This window comes from Erpetoichthys calabaricus, chromosome 2 (assembly GCF_900747795.2).
Source record: "Erpetoichthys calabaricus chromosome 2, fErpCal1.3, whole genome shotgun sequence".
In the NCBI taxonomy this organism is placed as follows: domain Eukaryota; kingdom Metazoa; phylum Chordata; class Cladistia; order Polypteriformes; family Polypteridae; genus Erpetoichthys; species Erpetoichthys calabaricus.
The window spans coordinates 164,569,866-164,589,046 of NC_041395.2; the positions used below are offsets into that span (position 1 = coordinate 164,569,866).

Here is a 19,181-nt window from a genome sequence, read left to right on the forward strand (position 1 = left end):
GCAGGCATAGTCGAATGTCGAGGACAATTAACCATAAACTACCTGGGTGCGGGTTCATTCCCCACCTCTGACCCTCTCTGTGTCCCTGCTCAAGTTACATCACCTGCCTTTGTTTCATAATATAAAAGGTACCTATGTAAACAATAGTAACATATTATTATGTTGTAAGGTGCCTTAAGCAAGGGCATATCCAGAAGAAACAATAATAATTGTTGACTACTGGTTTTGTCACAAGGCAGGCATTACATTTTGGTGTATAAAACAGAATAATCAAAGCTGTCAGCTGCCTTGAGAAGGGCACTGTATATAAATGAATTAAAATTGAAGCCACTTGACATAAGTCTGCGATCTCAACACAGATTCACAAGATCAATGCACCTGCAGTTTCAAGTCATGACTTGATGTCTCATTTTTCACTTTTCATTTTACACATATCACCGAAGACCTCACTGTAAAAAAGCATACAGTGGCATGCAGAAGTTTGGGCACCCTTACTTTAAAATGTCTGTTAATGTGAATAGTTAAGTGAGCAGAAGATGAACTAATCACCAAAAGGCATAAAGTGAAAGATGACACATTTCTTCTCACCATTTTATTCCACATTAGTGTATTGGTTTTGTTTTGTACAGTTGGTGGAAAAAAAAGGAAAGAAGGGAGCACCGTGAAAACGTTTGGGCACCCCAAAATATTTGAGGTCTCAGATGTTTTCCCAGAGTCTCAGAGTTCCCAAAGCCCATTAGAGTTATGGCTTGTTCACAATCATCGTTAGGAAGCCCCAGCGGTAAAGCAATATAAATTCTTATACTCCTCAAACTGTGGGCTCCGCTAAGCAGCTGCCTAGCACTCTGAAAAATAAAATAATTGATGCTCACAAAGCAGGAGAAGGCTATAAGAAGATGGCAAAGTATTTTCCCATAGCAGTTTCCTTGGTTTGTAGCATCATTAAGAAATGGCAGTTAACAGGAACAGTGGAGGTCAAGTTGAGGTCTGGAATACCAAGAAAACCTTCTGAAAGAACTGTTCATTGGAATGCTAGAAAGGCAAATAAACATCTCTGTTTGATTGCAAAAGACCTTCAGGAAGATTTATCAGACTCTGGAGTGGTGGTCCACTGTTGTACTGTGCAGGGACACCTGAAAAAATATGACCTTCGTGGTAGAGTCAGCAGAAGAAAATCTTTCCTGCATCCCAGCCACAAAATTCAGCAACTGAAGTTTGCAAATGAACATCTAAATAGTCCTGATGCATTTTGAAAATGAGTGCTGTGGACTGAAGAAGTCAAAATAGAACTTTCTGGCCACCATGTGCAAAAGTATGTTTGGAGAAAAAAGGGTGCCGAATTCCAGGAAAAGAACACATCTGCAACTATTAAGCATGGTGGTCAATCGATCACGCTTTGGGCTCGTGTTACAGCCAGTGGCACAGGGTACATGATATTGGTAGAGGGAAGGATGGATTCAAATAAATACCAGCAAATTCTGGAAGCAAACATCACACCATCTGTTAAAATGTTGGAATTAAAAAGAGGAGGAGTCGTACAACAAGATAATGATATGAAACACACCTCAAAATTTACAGTGGAATATCTCAAGAGGTGCAAGCTGGCAGTTCTGCCATGGCCCTCACATTCCCCTGACCTAATTATCATTGAAAATCTGTGGATTGATCTTAAAAGAGCAGTGTAGGCAAAACGGCACAAGAATCTTGCAGAATTAGAAATCTTTTGCATGGACAAATGGGCAAAAATACACCACGTAACAAGTGGAAGACTCTTAGCTGGTCACAGAAAGTGTTTACAAGCCGTGATACTTGCCAAAAAACATCAAGGGCAACAACATTTATTCAAATAGCACATTATAATACAACAATGTAGCTGAAAGTGCCAAAAAGGGTGTTACTAACCGTTGTGGTATGAAATTTTGCATACAAGTTGATAAATATTTTGTATGTCTCTATTTGTAACTTAGGCAAAGCAATGTAATATTAGTGTTACATTAGTGAGAAGCCTTCATGTTTACACCTTATGACTAAGTCAGGATAGTGAATTTTGCGACAGGGTTTGGGGAAGTGCCTCAAGCAAGTTTGGCAAATGGTTCTCTGCAGGACTCTCTCAATCAACCCCCACAGGAAAGCCAGACTGCCTAGCTGGCAACCATCATTTTAACAAAAGGTTTTGGGGGCTGGTGTGAGGGTATTCGTTGCCCCATTGGGCTGAAGTAAGGCTGTTTGGAATTGGCTTATATCAGAAGCCTTTAAGTACCATGATGCCCTGTTGGCTGTAGGGGTTAGACAGAAAATCTATAAATTTGCTTGCTTTACCCCTCCCTTTCTATCTGACCAAATGATGAAGGAGCATCTCACTCACACACCATGAACTGAAAAGTACAACACAATGAAGAGCACAGCTCGGCAGCCATATTGAGACAGGCATGCAGCCTGTTCTGAAGAAAGCTGACCACAAATGATGCCTTAACTAGAGACATTTTAAGTAACTAACAAGTTGGTGTGCCGTCTGAAACTACACATCACCATTTATCAGATTGTATGGTTGCCAATATTCAAATGTACTTTGCTTATTGTTATTATTTATGAATATTATCAATAATACATTCATTAAAGTGTAACTTAACTCCTGCTTGTTTTTACTACACCTAATTGCCTGAGGTTATAAATGTAGAAGGGAAGGTGGGGAGAAGTTATATGGTACAATACCTTATAAACAGTGGTAAATCTGGGAGATTTGAGGCATTCTGACTAAGGCTACATATTAATAATACAAAAGGGGAAAGTAGAGTAAAATATTACTCTACCAAGACAAAACACTAACTTTTGCTTCAGGCCCTTTTTAATTTTTTTTTTGTTATTTGTACCTGTGAATGATGGAAATAAAAATGTAATCTTGCTTAAAATATTAAAGAAATGTGTCATCTTTAACTTTATGCCTTTTGATGATCACTGCTCACTTAACTATTCGCAGTAAAAGACATTTTAAGCAAGGGTGACCAAACTTTTGCATGCCACTGTAACATAATGTAATGTTCTCAGTTCTACGTAAACCTAGCAGCGTCAGGTGCAGTCCATTGCACAACCAACTCACACACGCACAGAGCATATTTCGAAATGTGAATTAACCCAACATGCCTGTCCGTTGGATGTGGGTGGGAAATCCACTTGTGTTGTTGTCATGATTGTTTTGCACTGCCATTTTGTGCTTTATTGTAGGTTGTGTTCACTGCTATTTTGTTCCTTGTTCTAACAGCTGTAGCTATGTTAGGTTGTGACAATGATGCACCATCATATTTGCTATACTGACGGCACGTAATGCCATCCACCAGCAACTGCTAAAGAACAGCTATGGGCTTCAGTCTTTGACAAGTTTCTGCATATAAACCTTAATCAAGCATGATTACATATCTGGGATTTTTGGCTTCTTTCTTTGATCTCCAGTTCAGCCTTAACAAATGGTGTTTTTGACTTTTTGGTTAGGATCATGGCCCGTTTATTTGTCTACTCTTTGTTTTGTCCCTTGGTATGTTCATTTTCTAACCCTTCTTTCAAAATCGTTGTCCTTTGGGTTGTGAGTCTTATCACTTCTGTTATGCCTTTAGCAGGGAAGGCAGAAATATTGTTTACACAGAGCTCAGGAAATGACAAGAAACTCTAAACTGAGCGAACGTTTGTAACCAAAAAACCAGTCCTATCTTTAGTCAAAGCCTAGACAGAAAAACAGTATTTGAGGAAACTGAAACAACAAGTCTGTATTTCATAAAATCAAAACAAGCATAAAGCAAAGAACGCACCACACGTAAAGAATATTTTTCCAATCACAGATGGCCAGAGAGTGAATGGTGATGACCTTTAATACTGTCACAATTGACAAAGCATTGTAATAAAAGTCACAAGCTGTAAAACTCTGATGCCTTCCACAAAACAAGATGGAATTAAAAAGAGACGGGAAAATAAAAAAAAATCTTTAATTTAATTTAAATATTTTTCAGATACAGCACATGTCAAAACACCGAGCAAAAAAAGCAATTCCCAAAGAATTTCACAATAACCACAAAAAAAAAATTGAAAGGGAACCAAATTGTAAAAAGTTATAATTTATTAAACAAATTTTTGTAGGCAACATTTAAATAAGGAGGTAAGAATGCAGCTGCTTCATCTGACATTTTAGAATGTGCTTTTCCATGAAGCTTTGGAACTTATTGTGGGAAACAAGTCACATGGAGAAAGCTAAAGTAATTTAAAAGAGACTCAGTCATGTTCCTGTCTTCACTTATGCGAACTAGAGATTCTTGATGTGCAGATAATATGAAGGACAGCTTGTATCTGTCATGTAAAGACTGTAACAAATCCTCAAAAAAGAATACAAAAGTGTCACAACACTGGCCAGTCCCCATAGGAGTATAAGCTTGGTGTAAGTTCAAACTTAGCCAGTATTACACTGAATCCAGCCCCTCACCACCCATCAACAAGAAAAACAACTATATACAGAGTGAAAATTGAAAACGAGGAAGATATTAAATAAAACAAAGAATACTAAGCAAAACACAGAAATACATACACATATATATTTAAAAGAAATGAGCATTCAGATAAAAATGCCATATGAAACAATAAGCAATGCACAAAACAAACTGTTCCCCAGCAAAACCCAAAACACATAAACAACAAGGAAATCATAAAGACAAAGTCCACAACTGGAAGACAGTCCAGTTTTTAAATGGTTTATGAAAGAAGCAGAGTTGATATGTTGTAAAGCTGGCATGAACCTGTCTTTAACTAAAACGATGGTAACTGTAACTCACTGGGTCACATGTTTTGGGCCTGCACCAAATTAGCATCATTTTGGACCAAAATTTTTAAATGCCTATCAGACAGCCTTGATGTCACAATCCCTCCTAACCCATTAACAGCTGTGTTCAGTGTACTCCCAGATGGGCTTAAAGTGGATAAGGACAACCAAACTGTAATTTCTACACTATTGGCACGTAGACTTATCTTGCTCAACTGGAAGAATCCTAACCTACCTCTTTTACATCAGTGGGTAACTGATGTTTTATACTATTTGAAACTGGAAAAAATCAAATTCTCACTTAGAGGATCTGTTTAAAATCTTTTTAAAACCTGGCAGAATCTAATTAATAACATCTTAGAATAAGCATTTATATTGGGGAGAAAGACTTCTTTCTCTCTTTACTATTCTTAACAGTTTTGCTCTGGCTGTTGGCCTTCCTCTCTTTCTCATGGATGGAAGCTGATTTGAATTTAGTTTTGTTAAGTTTGACTTGATTGTATGGAATGTTACATGCTTTTAACAAGTTCAATAAAAAATAAAAAGGAAAGAAAAAAGAAGAAAATGAAAGGCAGAAAACACAAGAACAGTAACTGGAATAATCTCATAATGTGTAGCGTGAAGATGCAGCAAGCCACAGAGGGACTGTCAGAAATGAGAGTTCAAGTAACCATCATACTGACTGCTTGAGATGAACGTGGAGCAACGGCAAGATGAACAAAAGTAAATTCCTTGGCTACAGACTACAGAAGTCTAGATATTTGCAGGGTTGAGAACTGGTTCAAAACTATCGCTGTGTTGGTGAGTGGAGAGAACTGGGCTAACCATGCTTTGCTGGGTGGCACTTTAAATCCTAATTTCTAGAACAGACGTACGGTGCATCCGGAAAGTATTCACAGCGCATCACTTTTTCCACATTTTGTTATGTTACAGCCTTATTCCAAAATGGATTAAATTCATTTTTTTCCAACACCCCATAATGACAACGTGAAAAAAAATTTACTTGAGGTTTTTGCAAATTTATTAAAAATAAAAAAACTGAGAAATCCCATGTACAGTACATAAGTATTCACAGCCTTGGCTCAATACTTTGTCGATGCACCTTTGGCAGCAATTACAGCCTCAAGTCTTGTTGAATATGATGCCACAAGCTTGGCACACCTATCCTTGGCCAGTTTCGCCCATTCCTCTTTGCAGCACCTCTCAAGCTCCATCAGGTTGGATGGGAAGCGTCGGTGCACAGCCATTTTAAGATCTCTCCAGAGATGTTCAATCGGATTCAAGTCTGGGCTCTGGCTGGGCCACTCAAGGACATTCACAGAGTTGTCCTGAAGCCACTCCTTTGATATCTTGGCTGTGTGCTTAGGGTCATTGTCCTGCTGAAAGATGAACCGTCACCCCAGTCTGAGGTCAAGAGCGCTCTGGAGCAGGTTTTCATCCAGGATGTCTGTGTACATTGCTGCAGTCATCTTTCCCTTTATCCTGACTAGTATCCCAGTTCCTGCCGCTGAAAAACATCTCCACAGCATGATGCTGCCACCACCATGCTTCACTGTAGGTATGGTGCCAGGTTTCCTCCAAATGTGACACCTGGCATTCACACCAAAGAGTTCAATCTTTGTCTCATCAGACCAGAGAATTTTCTTTCTCATGGTCTGAGAGTCCTTCAGGTGCCTTTTGGCAAACTCCAGGTGAGCTGCCATGTGCCTTTTACTAAGGAGTGGCTTTCGTCTGGCCACTCTACCATACAGGCCTGATTGGTGGATTGCTGCAGAGATGGTTGTCCTTCTGGAAGGTTCTCCTCTCTCCACAAAGGACCTCTGGAGCTCTGACAGAGTGACCATCGGGTTCTTGGTCACCTCCCAGACTAAGGCCCTTCTCCCCCGATCGCTCAGTTAAGATGGTCAGACAGCTCTAGGAAGAGTCCTGGTGGTTTCGAACTTCCTCCACTTACGGATGATGGAGGCCACTGTGCTCATTGGGACCTTCAAAGCAGCAGAAATTTTTCTGTAACCATCCCCAGATTTGTGCCCCGAGACAATCCTGTCTCGGAGGTCTACAGACAATTCCTTTGACTTCATGCTTGGTTTGTGCTCTGACATGAACTGTCAACAGTGGGACCTTATATAGACAGGTGTGTGCCTTTCCAAATCATGTCCAATCAACTGAATTTACCACAGGTGGACTCCAATTAAGCTGCAGAAACATCTCAAGGATGATCAGAGTAAACAGGATGCACCTGAGCTCAATTTCGAGCTTCACAGCAAAGGCTGTGAATACTTATGTACATGTGCTTTCTCAATTGTTTTATTTTTAATAAATTTGCAAAAGTCTCAAGTAGCCTTTTTTCACGTTGTCATTATGGGGTGTTGTGTGTAGAATTCTGAGGAAAAAAATTAATTTAATCCATTTTGGAATAAGGCTGTAACATAGCAAAATGTGGAAAAAATGATGCGCTGTGAATACTTTCCAGATGCACTGTAAGTAGAAAACTGGACGTTTCATTACTAAGGTGGGAAAAATTCTGTGCGTACTGCCATCCCATCCCATCTCCTGACCTTTACACTTACATTAACATTCATTTATATGCAAAAGGACAGCCACAAACAACATTTAGAAACTGGACATATATACAAAATTTATATTTATGCAGCAGTACAACAAGCCAGCATTAAAGGTCAAGGTAAGTAAAGTATGAGGAAAAACATGAAATAATACTCCAAGATTTGAATGTCCATCTGTTTTGGTGTGTGTGAAGTTTGGCTTTATGCTACAATAAGGTTTCAAAACTGCAGAATATGCTGCCTATCTTAAAAGAGTCAGGAAAAATGCAGGAACCAGCTCAGGATAGGGCAGCAGTTGTCACAAGGCATAGTCCTCCATGCACATAAACCCACAATCACACATGCTTAGCCTAACTTGCACATCTCTGGGAAGTATAGGAATATGTGGAAAAGAAGCAACCTTCCTAGAGACATTGACAGGACCAGTATGTAATCCCTGCCTATCATCTCTTTTGGCATTCAAATGATGTCTATGAAGATTATAGATGTGACATTAGATGATTGAGGAGATCTTTCAATGAACGATGGACAGGGGTTTAGCTTAGGAGTGTCTTCAGAAAATCCAATCTTTACCAACGCTTTTAAAATCTCCTAGGCTGCCATTTCACACATCCAGACAGCTGCTTGGTCCTCCAATATCCCAGGGTCAGACTGTTCTTTCAACAGGGGACAGGGTGTGGATCTAAGTGGCTTGTATGCTCTGTGCAGAGGGCTAGTCACAAGACACTATTACTACCTATAGCACTCTTTTGTTTACCAAAACTTAAGAAAGAAAAAGTTCATCTAATGAGGTCTTCTTCAATCTAGAATATGACCCTACTGAGTGTGCCAGCCTCTCAATAAAGATTTTTTTGGAGGTGCAATATGAAGTAAAGAAAATGTCCTAAGTAAAAAAAGATTAGTGTTCATACCTGTGTTAATTTGTTGTCATCTAATGATAGCATCTCCAGGCGGGGCAGAGAGCAGACGGCAACTGGAAAGGTGCTGAAGCGGTTTTGGCTGAGATCCAGAACACGCAGCTCAGAGAGCTGGCGAATGTGAGATGGCACGTTCCTTAGGCCTGTATTCTTTAGGTAGAGCACCTGCAGAAAAACCAGCTTGCCCACGTGTGAGGGTAAAATACGAAGCCTGTTGTAAGAGAGCGCCAGCTCCACAAGGCCTGTCAGTGCATTCCATGGCACTTTGCTGATGTAGTTGGCGGTCACATCAAGATAGGTGAGCCTGCTGCACTGTGAAAGGGATTGAGGTACAAAGCACAGGCGATTGGATGCCAGGAAAAGCTTGGTCAGATTCTGCAGCAATGCAATCTCATCTGGCACGCAGCTTATGGCATTCTGCTCCAGGTCCACAATTTCCAGGTTAGAAAGTTGGCACAATACAGTGGGGAACTCTTCAAACAGGTTTCTCTGGAGGTAAATTTCTTGAAGTTTGGTCAAATTGACAATCTCTTTGGGCAAACTGGAAAGCTGGTTGCCAGAAAGGCCAAGCAGCTGCAAGTTGTAAACATTTTTGCACATCAGGATGGGGACTTCCTGGATGCCAAGGTTATAGAGCCTCAACTCTTGCAATTCCCAAAGGCAACTTAGTGGCCGAAGAGTCTCCTCCGTTGATGTCAGAGGATTGTCACTCAGATCAAGACACTGCAATTGATGAAGTTCACCAAGCTCATCGCACAGGCTCTCCAGGCTGTTTTCATGCAGATAGAGAACTTGGAGGTGCTCAAGGTTTTTTATCCCACTTGGTATAAAACTAATGGAGTTCTTCTCCAAGTGAAGCTCTTCAAGATGTTTCATCCTCAGGATATCTTCTGGAATGGTTTCCAAACCATGTGCAGAAGAATCCAAGAAATAAACCCTGTCAGCACCTTCTCGAGGAGAGAAAAACTTTGGGATGCTTTGAGTAACTCCAGTCTCTAAAATGATAGATGTAGTAATCTCGGAGAAGTTCACTGATGGCATATTTGAGCACATGAAGCCAGGTACACTAATAATGAGCCAGACCTGTGAAGGGTAAAGATGTTGGTATGTTAGGTTTCATATTTTAAAAAGCAATTAACATAACATAACATAACGTAACATATATAACAGAATAGTTTGTTCTCTATACTTGATGTTTGAATCTGAGGGCAAAAACTGCCTCTAGCTATTCATTTTCTAAACCTGCGTTTTCCATCATGAACAGAGGAAAACTAGGTTATTCCTGCAACATTGAATATATGGGAGAACAACCCCTGGATGGGAAGCCAATCCATCTCAAAACAGACAAATACATACTTGTTTCATTTAGAGATACCAATCTAGGTAGATAAGATAGAAATTTGGAATTTTACAGAAGCTTAATAAATTAAAAAATGCATGAATATACGCACACACACACACACTATAGTTGGAACACACACCAGAATGATTAAAATGGAAGAAATATAAAGAGAAAGAAAACATTTGACTGGCAATCCCAGTCACAGTGAGGCATTACGCAGATGTATTGCTGTTGGTATAAAGAAGTCCCAGTAGCGTTTCTTGACACACTTCTGCTGAATAATTTGTTAGCTTAGTGTTAGTGCGTCAGAGAGGGGATGTGCAGAATTGTTCATAATGGCACTCAGTTTTGTTTTCATTCTCTCCTTTGATATAACCTTCAGGGGGTCCAAAGTGCGTCCTTTAACTGAGCTTACCCTTTTAATTAGTTTGTTGGTTCGGTGGACCTCTCTTAAAGTGATGCTACCAATCCAGCACACTGCAGCGTAAAAAAATCACACTGGTCATCACAGACGTGTAAAAGATGTGAAGAATGCCACTATCAACATTAAATAAATGCAGTTTCTCTAGTTCCTCTGTGTTATGAGACCAGTCCAGCCTGTGATTAATGTGGACCCCCAAGTACTTGTCGGAGTTGCACCACCTCTACATCTACTCCATGAATGGTGACTGGACGTTGAGGATCTTTGGTGCAGTGAAAGTCAAAAACCTGTTCCTTGGTGTTGCTGATGTTAAGTTGTTAATTCTTTCCGTACCAAGAAACAAAGTTCTTCACCTGACTGCTATACTCTGTCTCATCTGCTTTATCAATAAAACCCCATAAGTGCAGAGTCATTTGAGAATTTCTGCAAGTGACATAACCTGGTGTTATATACAGTGGTGTGAAAAACTATTTGCCCCCTTCCTGATTTCTTATTCTTTTGCATGTTTGTCACACAAAATGTTTCTGATCATCAAACACATTTAACCATTAGTCAAATATAACACAAGTAAACACAAAATGCAGTTTTTAAATGATGGTTTTTATTATTTAGGGAGAAAAAAAATCCAAACCTACATGGCCCTGTGTGAAAAAGTAATTGCCCCCTTGTTAAAAAATAACCTAACTGTGGTGTATCACACCTGAGTTCAATTTCCGTAGCCACCCCCAGGCCTGATTACTGCCACACCTGTTTCAATCAAGAAATCACTTAAATAGGAGCTGCCTGACACAGAGAAGTAGACCAAAAGCACCTCAAAAGCTAGACATCATGCCAAGATCCAAAGAAATTCAGGAACAAATGAGAACAGAAGTAATTGAGATCTATCAGTCTGGTGAAGGTTATAAAGCCATTTCTAAAGCTTTGAGACTCCAGCAAACCACAGTGAGAGCCATTATCCACAAATGGCAAAAACATGGAACAGTGGTGAACCTTCCCAGGAGTGGCCGGCCGACCAAAATTACCCCAAGAGCGCAGAGACGACTCATCCGAGAGGTCACAAAAGAGCCCAGGACAACGTCTAAAGAACTGCAGGCCTCACTTGCCTCAATTAAGGTCAGTGTTCACGACTCCACCATAAGAAAGAGACTGGGCAAAAACGGCCTGCATGGCAGATTTCCAAGACGCAAACCACTGTTAAGCAAAAAGAACATTAGGGCTCGTCTCAATTTTGCTAAGAAACATCTCAATGATTGCCAAGACTTTTGGGAAAATACCTTGTGGACTGATGAGACAAAAGTTGAACTTTTTGGAAGGCAAATGTCCCGTTATATCTGGCGTAAAAGGAACACAGCATTTCAGAAAAAGAACATCATACCAACAGTAAAATATGGTGGTGGTAGTGTGATGGTCTGGGGTTGTTTTGCTGCTTCAGGACCTGGAAGGCTTGCTGTGATAGATGGAACCATGAATTCTACTGTCTACCAAAAAATCCTGAAGGAGAATGTCCGGCCATCTGTTCGTCAACTTCAAGCTGAAGCGATCTTGGGTGCTGCAACAGGACAATGACCCAAAACACACCAGCAAATCCACCTCTGAATGGCTGAAGAAAAACAAAACGAAGACTTTGGAGTGGCCTAGTCAAAGTCCTGACCTGAATCCAATTGAGATGCTATGGCATGACCTTAAAAAGGCGGTTCATGCTAGAAAACCCTCAAATAAAGCTGAATTACAACAATTTTGCAAAGATGAGTGGGCCAAAATTCCTCCAGAGCGCTGTAAAAGACTCATTGCAAGTTATCGCAAACGCTTGATTGCAGTTATTGCTGCTAAGGGTGACCCAACCAGTTATTAGGTTCAGGGGGCAATTACTTTTTCACACAGGGCCATGTAGGTTTGGATTTTTTTTTCTCCCTAAATAATAAAAACCACCATTTACAAACTGCATTTTGTGTTTACTTGTGTTATATTTGACTAATGGTTAAATGTGTTTGATGATCAGAAACATTTTGTGTGACAAACATGCAAAAGAATAAGAAATCAGGAAGGGGGCAAATAGTTTTTCACACCACTGTATATAGTTTGTGGTGGATAGAGTAAAGAGAAAAGGAGACACGTCTGTTCCTTGTGGTACTCCAGTGATGCTCACATCCATTTCAGAAACATTCTAAAATGTAACAAAAAAGCACTAGTGCCAAACCACATTGTTCAAATCATTACATCCCATAAATCCAGCTCACATTCAGCAACTTAATTTGTTAATACTAGCTAATGGGGACTTCATAAAATTCATCACCTCTCATTGTCTCTCTCCATTAAAATAAAATTACCATAAAAATTAGAGACTGTTCATTTCATTGTAAGTGAGCAAACTTACAAATTCTGCAGGGAATCAAATAATTATTTCCCCCACTGTAACATTTTAACACAATAAATACATTAATAGGTAACATGAAACACAATTATAGAGAATAATAATGTAGAAGGAAATAAAATCAGGAAGCACAGAGAAATAACTAACACATTTAAGAAATACTATAAGTCATTATATTCCCGATGGTGTAAAGAAAATGATGTGTAAGTCACAGAGTTCTCAAATACAAGAATCACAAATACCACAGCTTGATACTGTTTGTGTAGAAGAGCTTGATAAACTTTTGAGGCTCTCTGAAATTTAAGATGAGTTAAAATCACTGCGAAGTGGCAAAGTTGCAGGTCTGCATAGATTTTGAGGGAAATTTTATGAAATGTTCTCAACTCAGTCAACACCAATATTTTTAACAATGTTTACTGGAGCTGGATTAAAGTCTACCAAAAACATGATTTTGAATATTAGTTACTGTCTTTCCAAAGAATAAGATCTAGAATGTGGATCACTTCTAAATAACGATGTTAGGATCCTACCAAATATTATAGTTAAAAGAACAAAAAAAGTGCTCAGCCTTATAAAATTTGATTTATTAAAGCCAGACACTTGGTACCCAATCTTCAGTGTGTGTTTAATGTAATACATTCTACTACAGAATCTAAATTTTCAAAGGTCTTAATATCTTTGGATGCAGAAAAAGCCTTCATACAGATAGAGTTGAATGGGGATATCTTATTTACCATAGATTTGGGTTTGGTCCCAGTATATCTACATGTATTAAATTGTTCTATGCTAGTTCAGAAGCCATCATCCATAAAAATTCAGATGGTTTCAAATTAGAATGTAGAACCAGCCATGGTGTCCTTATCACCAATGCTGTTTGCAATTGCTATAGAACCCCTAGCTATCCATATTTGAAAGCAGTCCGAGACAAAATCGATCATAAGGGAAGGCCTTGATCAGAGAAATCTCTTTATGTCGATGATACGGTGCTTCATATCTCAGACCTATATTCTGCTTTTGCCATTAATATTAAATGTTTGGAGATTTTCATAATATCTCTGGATTCAGATTTCATTTCAATAGCAAGGTGATTTTTTCAGTGAATTTTCTCTCACAGTAGGCCAAGCCAGGACACTCTTCACTGATTGTATCAGAACAGTTTAAATACTTGGGAATTATTGTGACACATTAAATCACCAGTGTTAAACTAACATTTGAGTGTCCACAAACATCTCTGTAAACATGCTTTCAGTATTATGACTGAAAACATTAAAAGAGAGGTTAATAAACAGTCCCGTCACTACCTTACTTTAGCTGGGAGAATTAATGCTGTCAAAATGAATATCCTTAGAAAGCTACTATATCTTTTCAGACAATCCCAATAAACAGTTTGTTAATATGGGTTGTCAAGTCTGACATACTGAACAACTAGAAGTCCCATGATGAAACGTCCACGATGCACCACTGGCGAAAACAAGAGGTTGTGATACACTTCTTTGATGACACATTCCGGTGGCCAGCACAATCATGATAAAGGCCTGTCACCTACCAAACTGTGATTTTCTGTCTCTTTTTCTCTCTGTCTTATGCTATGACCTCAGTGTCCCACTGCCGTTGTCGTAAATTCTGTTTTTCATGCATATTTTTGCTTGTGACTATTTTATGGTGATACATTGTGTATTTATTGATTACTATATGTTTTCATTATTTGTTTATATCTTAGCAATGGCATCTTTTTTAATTGTTGAAACCATTTTGTATTCTTTGATGATGGTAACTGTGTCCATTGCTGATCATGTGGCTCATCGTTGACACTGCTTTTTGTTATGATATCAGTGTGATTTTTATTTCTGATACATTTTTCTGCATGTTTCCTTTAGTAGAAACATGTTTTGAATGTCAATAAATTCATAAATAATATTATTTTCCTAATTTAAAGTTGAATTCAACAAGTGGGAATTTGGCCCATTGTGTTTTAGTATTTTTTTCCCACAATGGCATTTTGTTTTATGGATGTTGCCATACTGACATGACATGAATGTGAATTACCAAGGGTATATCCACCAGACGATGTGTTGGACAATGTCATTAACTCAATGGTTCGTAAGTCGATATCATGGCAACCTCACTGTCCAAGAACGTGGATTAAGGCAACTCTTTGTGAATTAATTACTTGTTTTTGCGGGCTAATGGCTTTCAGTTCTATGTTTTGACATTTTTGAATTCATCTTTTAACTAGGTAAAAGAGCAGCTTGAATTATTTGGTTTTAAACCATGCTTTCTTTCTTTCTTTCTTTCTTTATTTTTGCCAGTTCAGCAGTGACTCCATTAACATTTTGTACACTACTATTGTCACCGTATGTCGTCTGTCTGTTGCTGGTGGTGCAGAGCCCTCGACATTCAAGCTTCTGAATAAATTCATAAACACATAAAACTATATTTAAGAATCAATTTGTTTAAGAAAATCTCTTATTAGAATTGACAGGATTTTCATTTAGATTTTAGAGAACTCATTTTTAATAGTGTTAATAACTGCAATGATCATTTTTGGATTAATGTTTGCTATAGAATTTTTGCCTGTCCCAGTCAATTTACTGGTTTTTAACTGTGGATGCTCTCATTTCTCAGTCCGCCTATTACTCGGTCTCTGTCATGGATTAATAAATCCCATTAAGCTCTAAAAACACTTACAAAAATGCCCACTAGAAGGGAATATACCGCCAAACCCTAGCTAGATTAAAGGGCAACACAGAGTCCTTACAAAAACCAAAAGGTTTATTTCCACAGAAATCGCTTGTAACAAGAATGAAGTTCTGTAAAGCACAAAAGGCAAAATGGAGTTGCCTAAAATAAAGAGCAATTCAAGTGAACAAGAATTCCAGAAACAAGTTCAAAAACTGAGCAATAGCGGTCAGAAATTAAATAAATCAAGGAAACACGAGAAAAGGGGACAAATAAACTCACATTAGAAATAAACTGCCAGGAATTGTGGAAGACCTTGCAAATTTATAAAGCGGTGGGCAGTTCTTGGTAGTGAGTGGCAGCACTTGGGGGACCACCCACAAAATGCATGGAACATAATACAGGCAGCTTACAGATATGGTCAAAAACAAAAAATAATCCACATGATTCAATAAAATCAACATTAACATAAATAATTAAAAAATACATGAAACAAGACTGTGAACACCAGTAAGAGGAGGAACTGTGGTGGAAATATTAGAGTCTGTTACTGGGGCACTTGCTTTACTATGTACTTATATTCGGCAGTTTGAGCTCTTGGCCAAGCCACCTCCTGATTCTAAGCTCAGACACCATTATACTAAAGAGCAGGGCTACTTTGGGGGCAATTCTCAGAACCACTTTGAAATACCTACAGAAAGTTGTGTAGCATTCCCCTATTATGATTTGCCAGTTCACAAACATCAAAATAAAAGAGTTCCGATGTGAAAACTATGCCTCAGGACTTCAATGAGGCCTCATTCTGGCCCCAAGCTGGAGAAGCTCACTTTGCAGCCTGCACTGGCCAATGGAAACAACGCTGAGAAAAGTTCACAGTAAAGGGAGAAGGGATCCAAAAAACCCTGTGGCCCACAATAACAAAACAGAGTTCAATGTAAAACATTTAAAAAGAATGTATTACCAAAAACTCACATGCAAAACAAGAATAAAAGAAGTCAAAACGTTTTTCAGTAAGGTTAAAAACTTAACAAGGTTAAGTGTGGAATCAGAACTGAAAGTCAAAGCAGTGTTCAAATAGCCAGAACATCTCAAAAGGTACTTACAATAACAAAATTCTAAATCCACAGATTGAAAACTTGTTAGCACCAGTGCTGAGCGCTCCTTCAAAAGCTTCTCCAGCGTTCATCCCCGATCAGAGGTTTGAGTATTCAATATTTAATTTCGCCACGAAAATATGAAATTCATATTTTTATTTGGCCACCACTACAAACTACATGGGGAAAGTAACATTTAAAAAAGAAAACAGAATTTTTGGTGAAGTTTTTCCTTAATGTTACCCAACCAAGTTAATCAAATTCAGGGCAGTTGTATTGTACAGAGGTCGGTGAAATTCTTACTTGCGTGTCTGGCCAGCATGTACTTTTGAAACATGAAGAGACCAGAATCTATTCCAGTAGCATCAGACAGAAACTGGGATGAGCCCATCACGATGACCCAGTCAAACACCCACACACACATCCTTACTCATACCGAGTCACTTTAGAATGAATAATTCAACTAATCTACAGAGAAAAAAAAGCACAGAAATATGGCAGACTGAAAACTCCACATGGACAGCCACTGAACAGGTCATTCAAACCCAGGATGCTGGATCCATGCGGCAGTAACCCTAACCACTGCAGCACCATGCCAGCCAACAATATTACAAGCAAAACAGAATGAATGCAATTTCTTGTGGCCGCTACAACAGAAAAATGACTTCCCTCTGTCTGTTCATTTTGTAACACAGATAATAGAGTTCAGAGTCGCAGAAGACTGATCCCAGTCAAACATATGCATTTAATATTTGTGATGAAATCTAACAAAAGGTATACAAAAGTAAAAAAACATCTTGTTCATTGTAATTTGTAATAGATAGATAGATAATAAAGTCAATTTATGGAAAAAAAGTTAATCCACCTTCACCATCTAAAATTTCTGACATGTAGAAACATTTTGTACACTGTCATGAAAGGCAACAACATAAAGTAATACCTGGAATTTTGATTGGAAAGCTGTCTGAACTTCTGTTTGAATTTATTACATGCAAACCCTCAAAAAGGCCATTTTTACTCCCCGTAAAAAAAGGGCATCAGGGTGAACATAAAAACTTTAGCAATGGCTGGAGCGAAAGTGGATCTCAACAGAGAAAGTCGCCTCCACAGCAGCTGAGATCGAGGTCCAAGACTACTTCCACTGTCTTTACTGTTGCGGATGCTCCTTTTTTAAATTTATTTTTTTCTCCACTACTTTAATTTTTCAAGCCATCCCATTCGGTTTTGATCACCTTTTTATTGGATCCCCCCAGCCAGCTCGATTCTTTTCGCTCCTATGAAGAGCCTGCACATGATTTACTCCAGCCAGAAGCCTAATTAAGAATCGCTAATTAAACAGTGAAGATTGCGCTTCCCTTTTCTGTGACACACAGCACACGTTTTGCAGCCTGCGAACCGGCATTTCCGACACCCCGGAGTGCCACCGTTTCACTAGGGGTCTTCGGCAAATGTCACTTCTTGCTTCAGTCTACTTGACTCTGCAGTTGATAGTCTGAGATTCGGCGTTCAGAGCATCTGGCTCACCATGGCAACAAATGACGCGACGCAGGCGCAGTTCAGAGATTGAGGCTAGACAGCCAATCAAAGTGTTCAAAATCACACACACGCGCACACATTTAGGCGAGGAAGCCGACTGCTACAAACATTCGGCGTTATCATCAGCTTATAGGTCTGCCTGGGCTCGTTCCTTGGTTTATGCTACACAGACTTACTCTGCAGCGGTCACACCCAAGCACTGCACACCAGGTAAAGCAATAGCGCGAGAAGAAGGGCGTGAACCCTGAAACAAACATGGATGCGTAATTAAAAAAAACAAAAAAAAACTAAGCTCTAAGAAGTGAGCTAACCTCGAGTATTCAATTTAGTTTAACAATATCCTTTATACGCGACTGGAAAAAAATGCAAGAAGACAAAAGAAGCCGATTTCGAATTCTGAAGGAGGAGGAGTGAAAGAAGGGAAGTACAAAAAGTAAACGCGACTCGATGATCATCGTTGTATTTGCGAGACTTCAACTCTCGGGGCTCACTGCACCTCCTGCTCGGCGGAGCGCAGCCGATGTGCCCGCGGGTGCTGGACAGCCAGGAGGGGGCACATATAGGCTCTCTTTATACACGGAATTAACAAGGGTTTTCAGTAATTCGATCACGGCCGTACAGACATTAAAAGGGTAAATGCACTTTAGCATCGCATCACCCCGATTTCATCCGGAGGTGGTCAGAAACGGACTGAGATCACAGTTAGGAATTGTGCGTGTCCTGCCCACAACCACGTGAGCAGAAGCTGATTTGAATTGTGCGCGGGGAGGATGACCTGGAAAAAACAGCGCTCACATTGTCAGGACGTAACGAGAGCTTATAGGAAAGTGAAAGTCTTGAAGGCAGCAGGTCCAGACCGCAATCCAGGACGTGTTTTCAAGATTTGTGTCAGCCCCAGTGTTCACAGTAATATTTAATCTTGCATTTACCCAGTCTGTCCTGTCAACATACCTGTAAAGATCCACCGTTGTTTCTGTACCAAAGAACGCAAATCCAGCCTGTCTGAATGACTATTGTCCCATCGCACTAATGCCAATAGCAATGAAATGTTCCCAGAGGCTAGTCCCGAATTAAAACAGCAACAGCATTTATTTATACAGCACATTTTCATACAATAACGTAGCTCAAAGTGCTTTACAAGATGACAAAAGAACGTTACAAGAAGAGAAAAACAAATAAGATTAGGCAATATATACTGTATTTAAGAATAAATACTAGGAAAGGTCAGAATTACATGTGCTCTTCTCCGCCAAAAGGGCTGGATCCATTACAGTTTGCATACAAGTCCAGCGGATCCACAGAAGATAAAAATTACCTTGATCCTTCATATTGCACTTTACCCAATGACGTGCGGGGAGGTTCATGGCTGGTGAGGTACGGACTCCTTCAGAGTCAGATTTACAAATATATGAACCCAAAAGAGTAGCTTATTCACCATTGCACATGGACTAGTGGTTAT

General features: G+C 39.3%; 1 protein-coding gene across 2 annotated transcripts in view; it reads right to left on the bottom strand.

Moving 5' to 3' along the window:
- LOC114645456 (leucine-rich repeat and IQ domain-containing protein 4-like) overlaps positions 1 to 17,692 on the bottom strand; it is a 31,459-nt gene extending 13,767 nt beyond the window's left edge. The window contains exons 1-2 of one of the 2 annotated variants that reach the window (XM_051922885.1): positions 17,419 to 17,692; positions 8,274 to 9,362 (exon numbers count right to left, since the gene is read on the bottom strand). In XM_051922885.1, coding sequence (XP_051778845.1) covers positions 8,274 to 9,332 — 1,059 coding nt within the window. In that variant the 5' untranslated portion in view covers positions 9,333 to 9,362; positions 17,419 to 17,692. Of the gene's footprint in view, positions 1 to 8,273; positions 9,363 to 17,126 lie in introns of both variants that reach the window. The other variant, XM_028793307.2, reaches the window with a different exon arrangement.
- Positions 17,693 to 19,181: the final 1,489 nt, after the last annotated feature.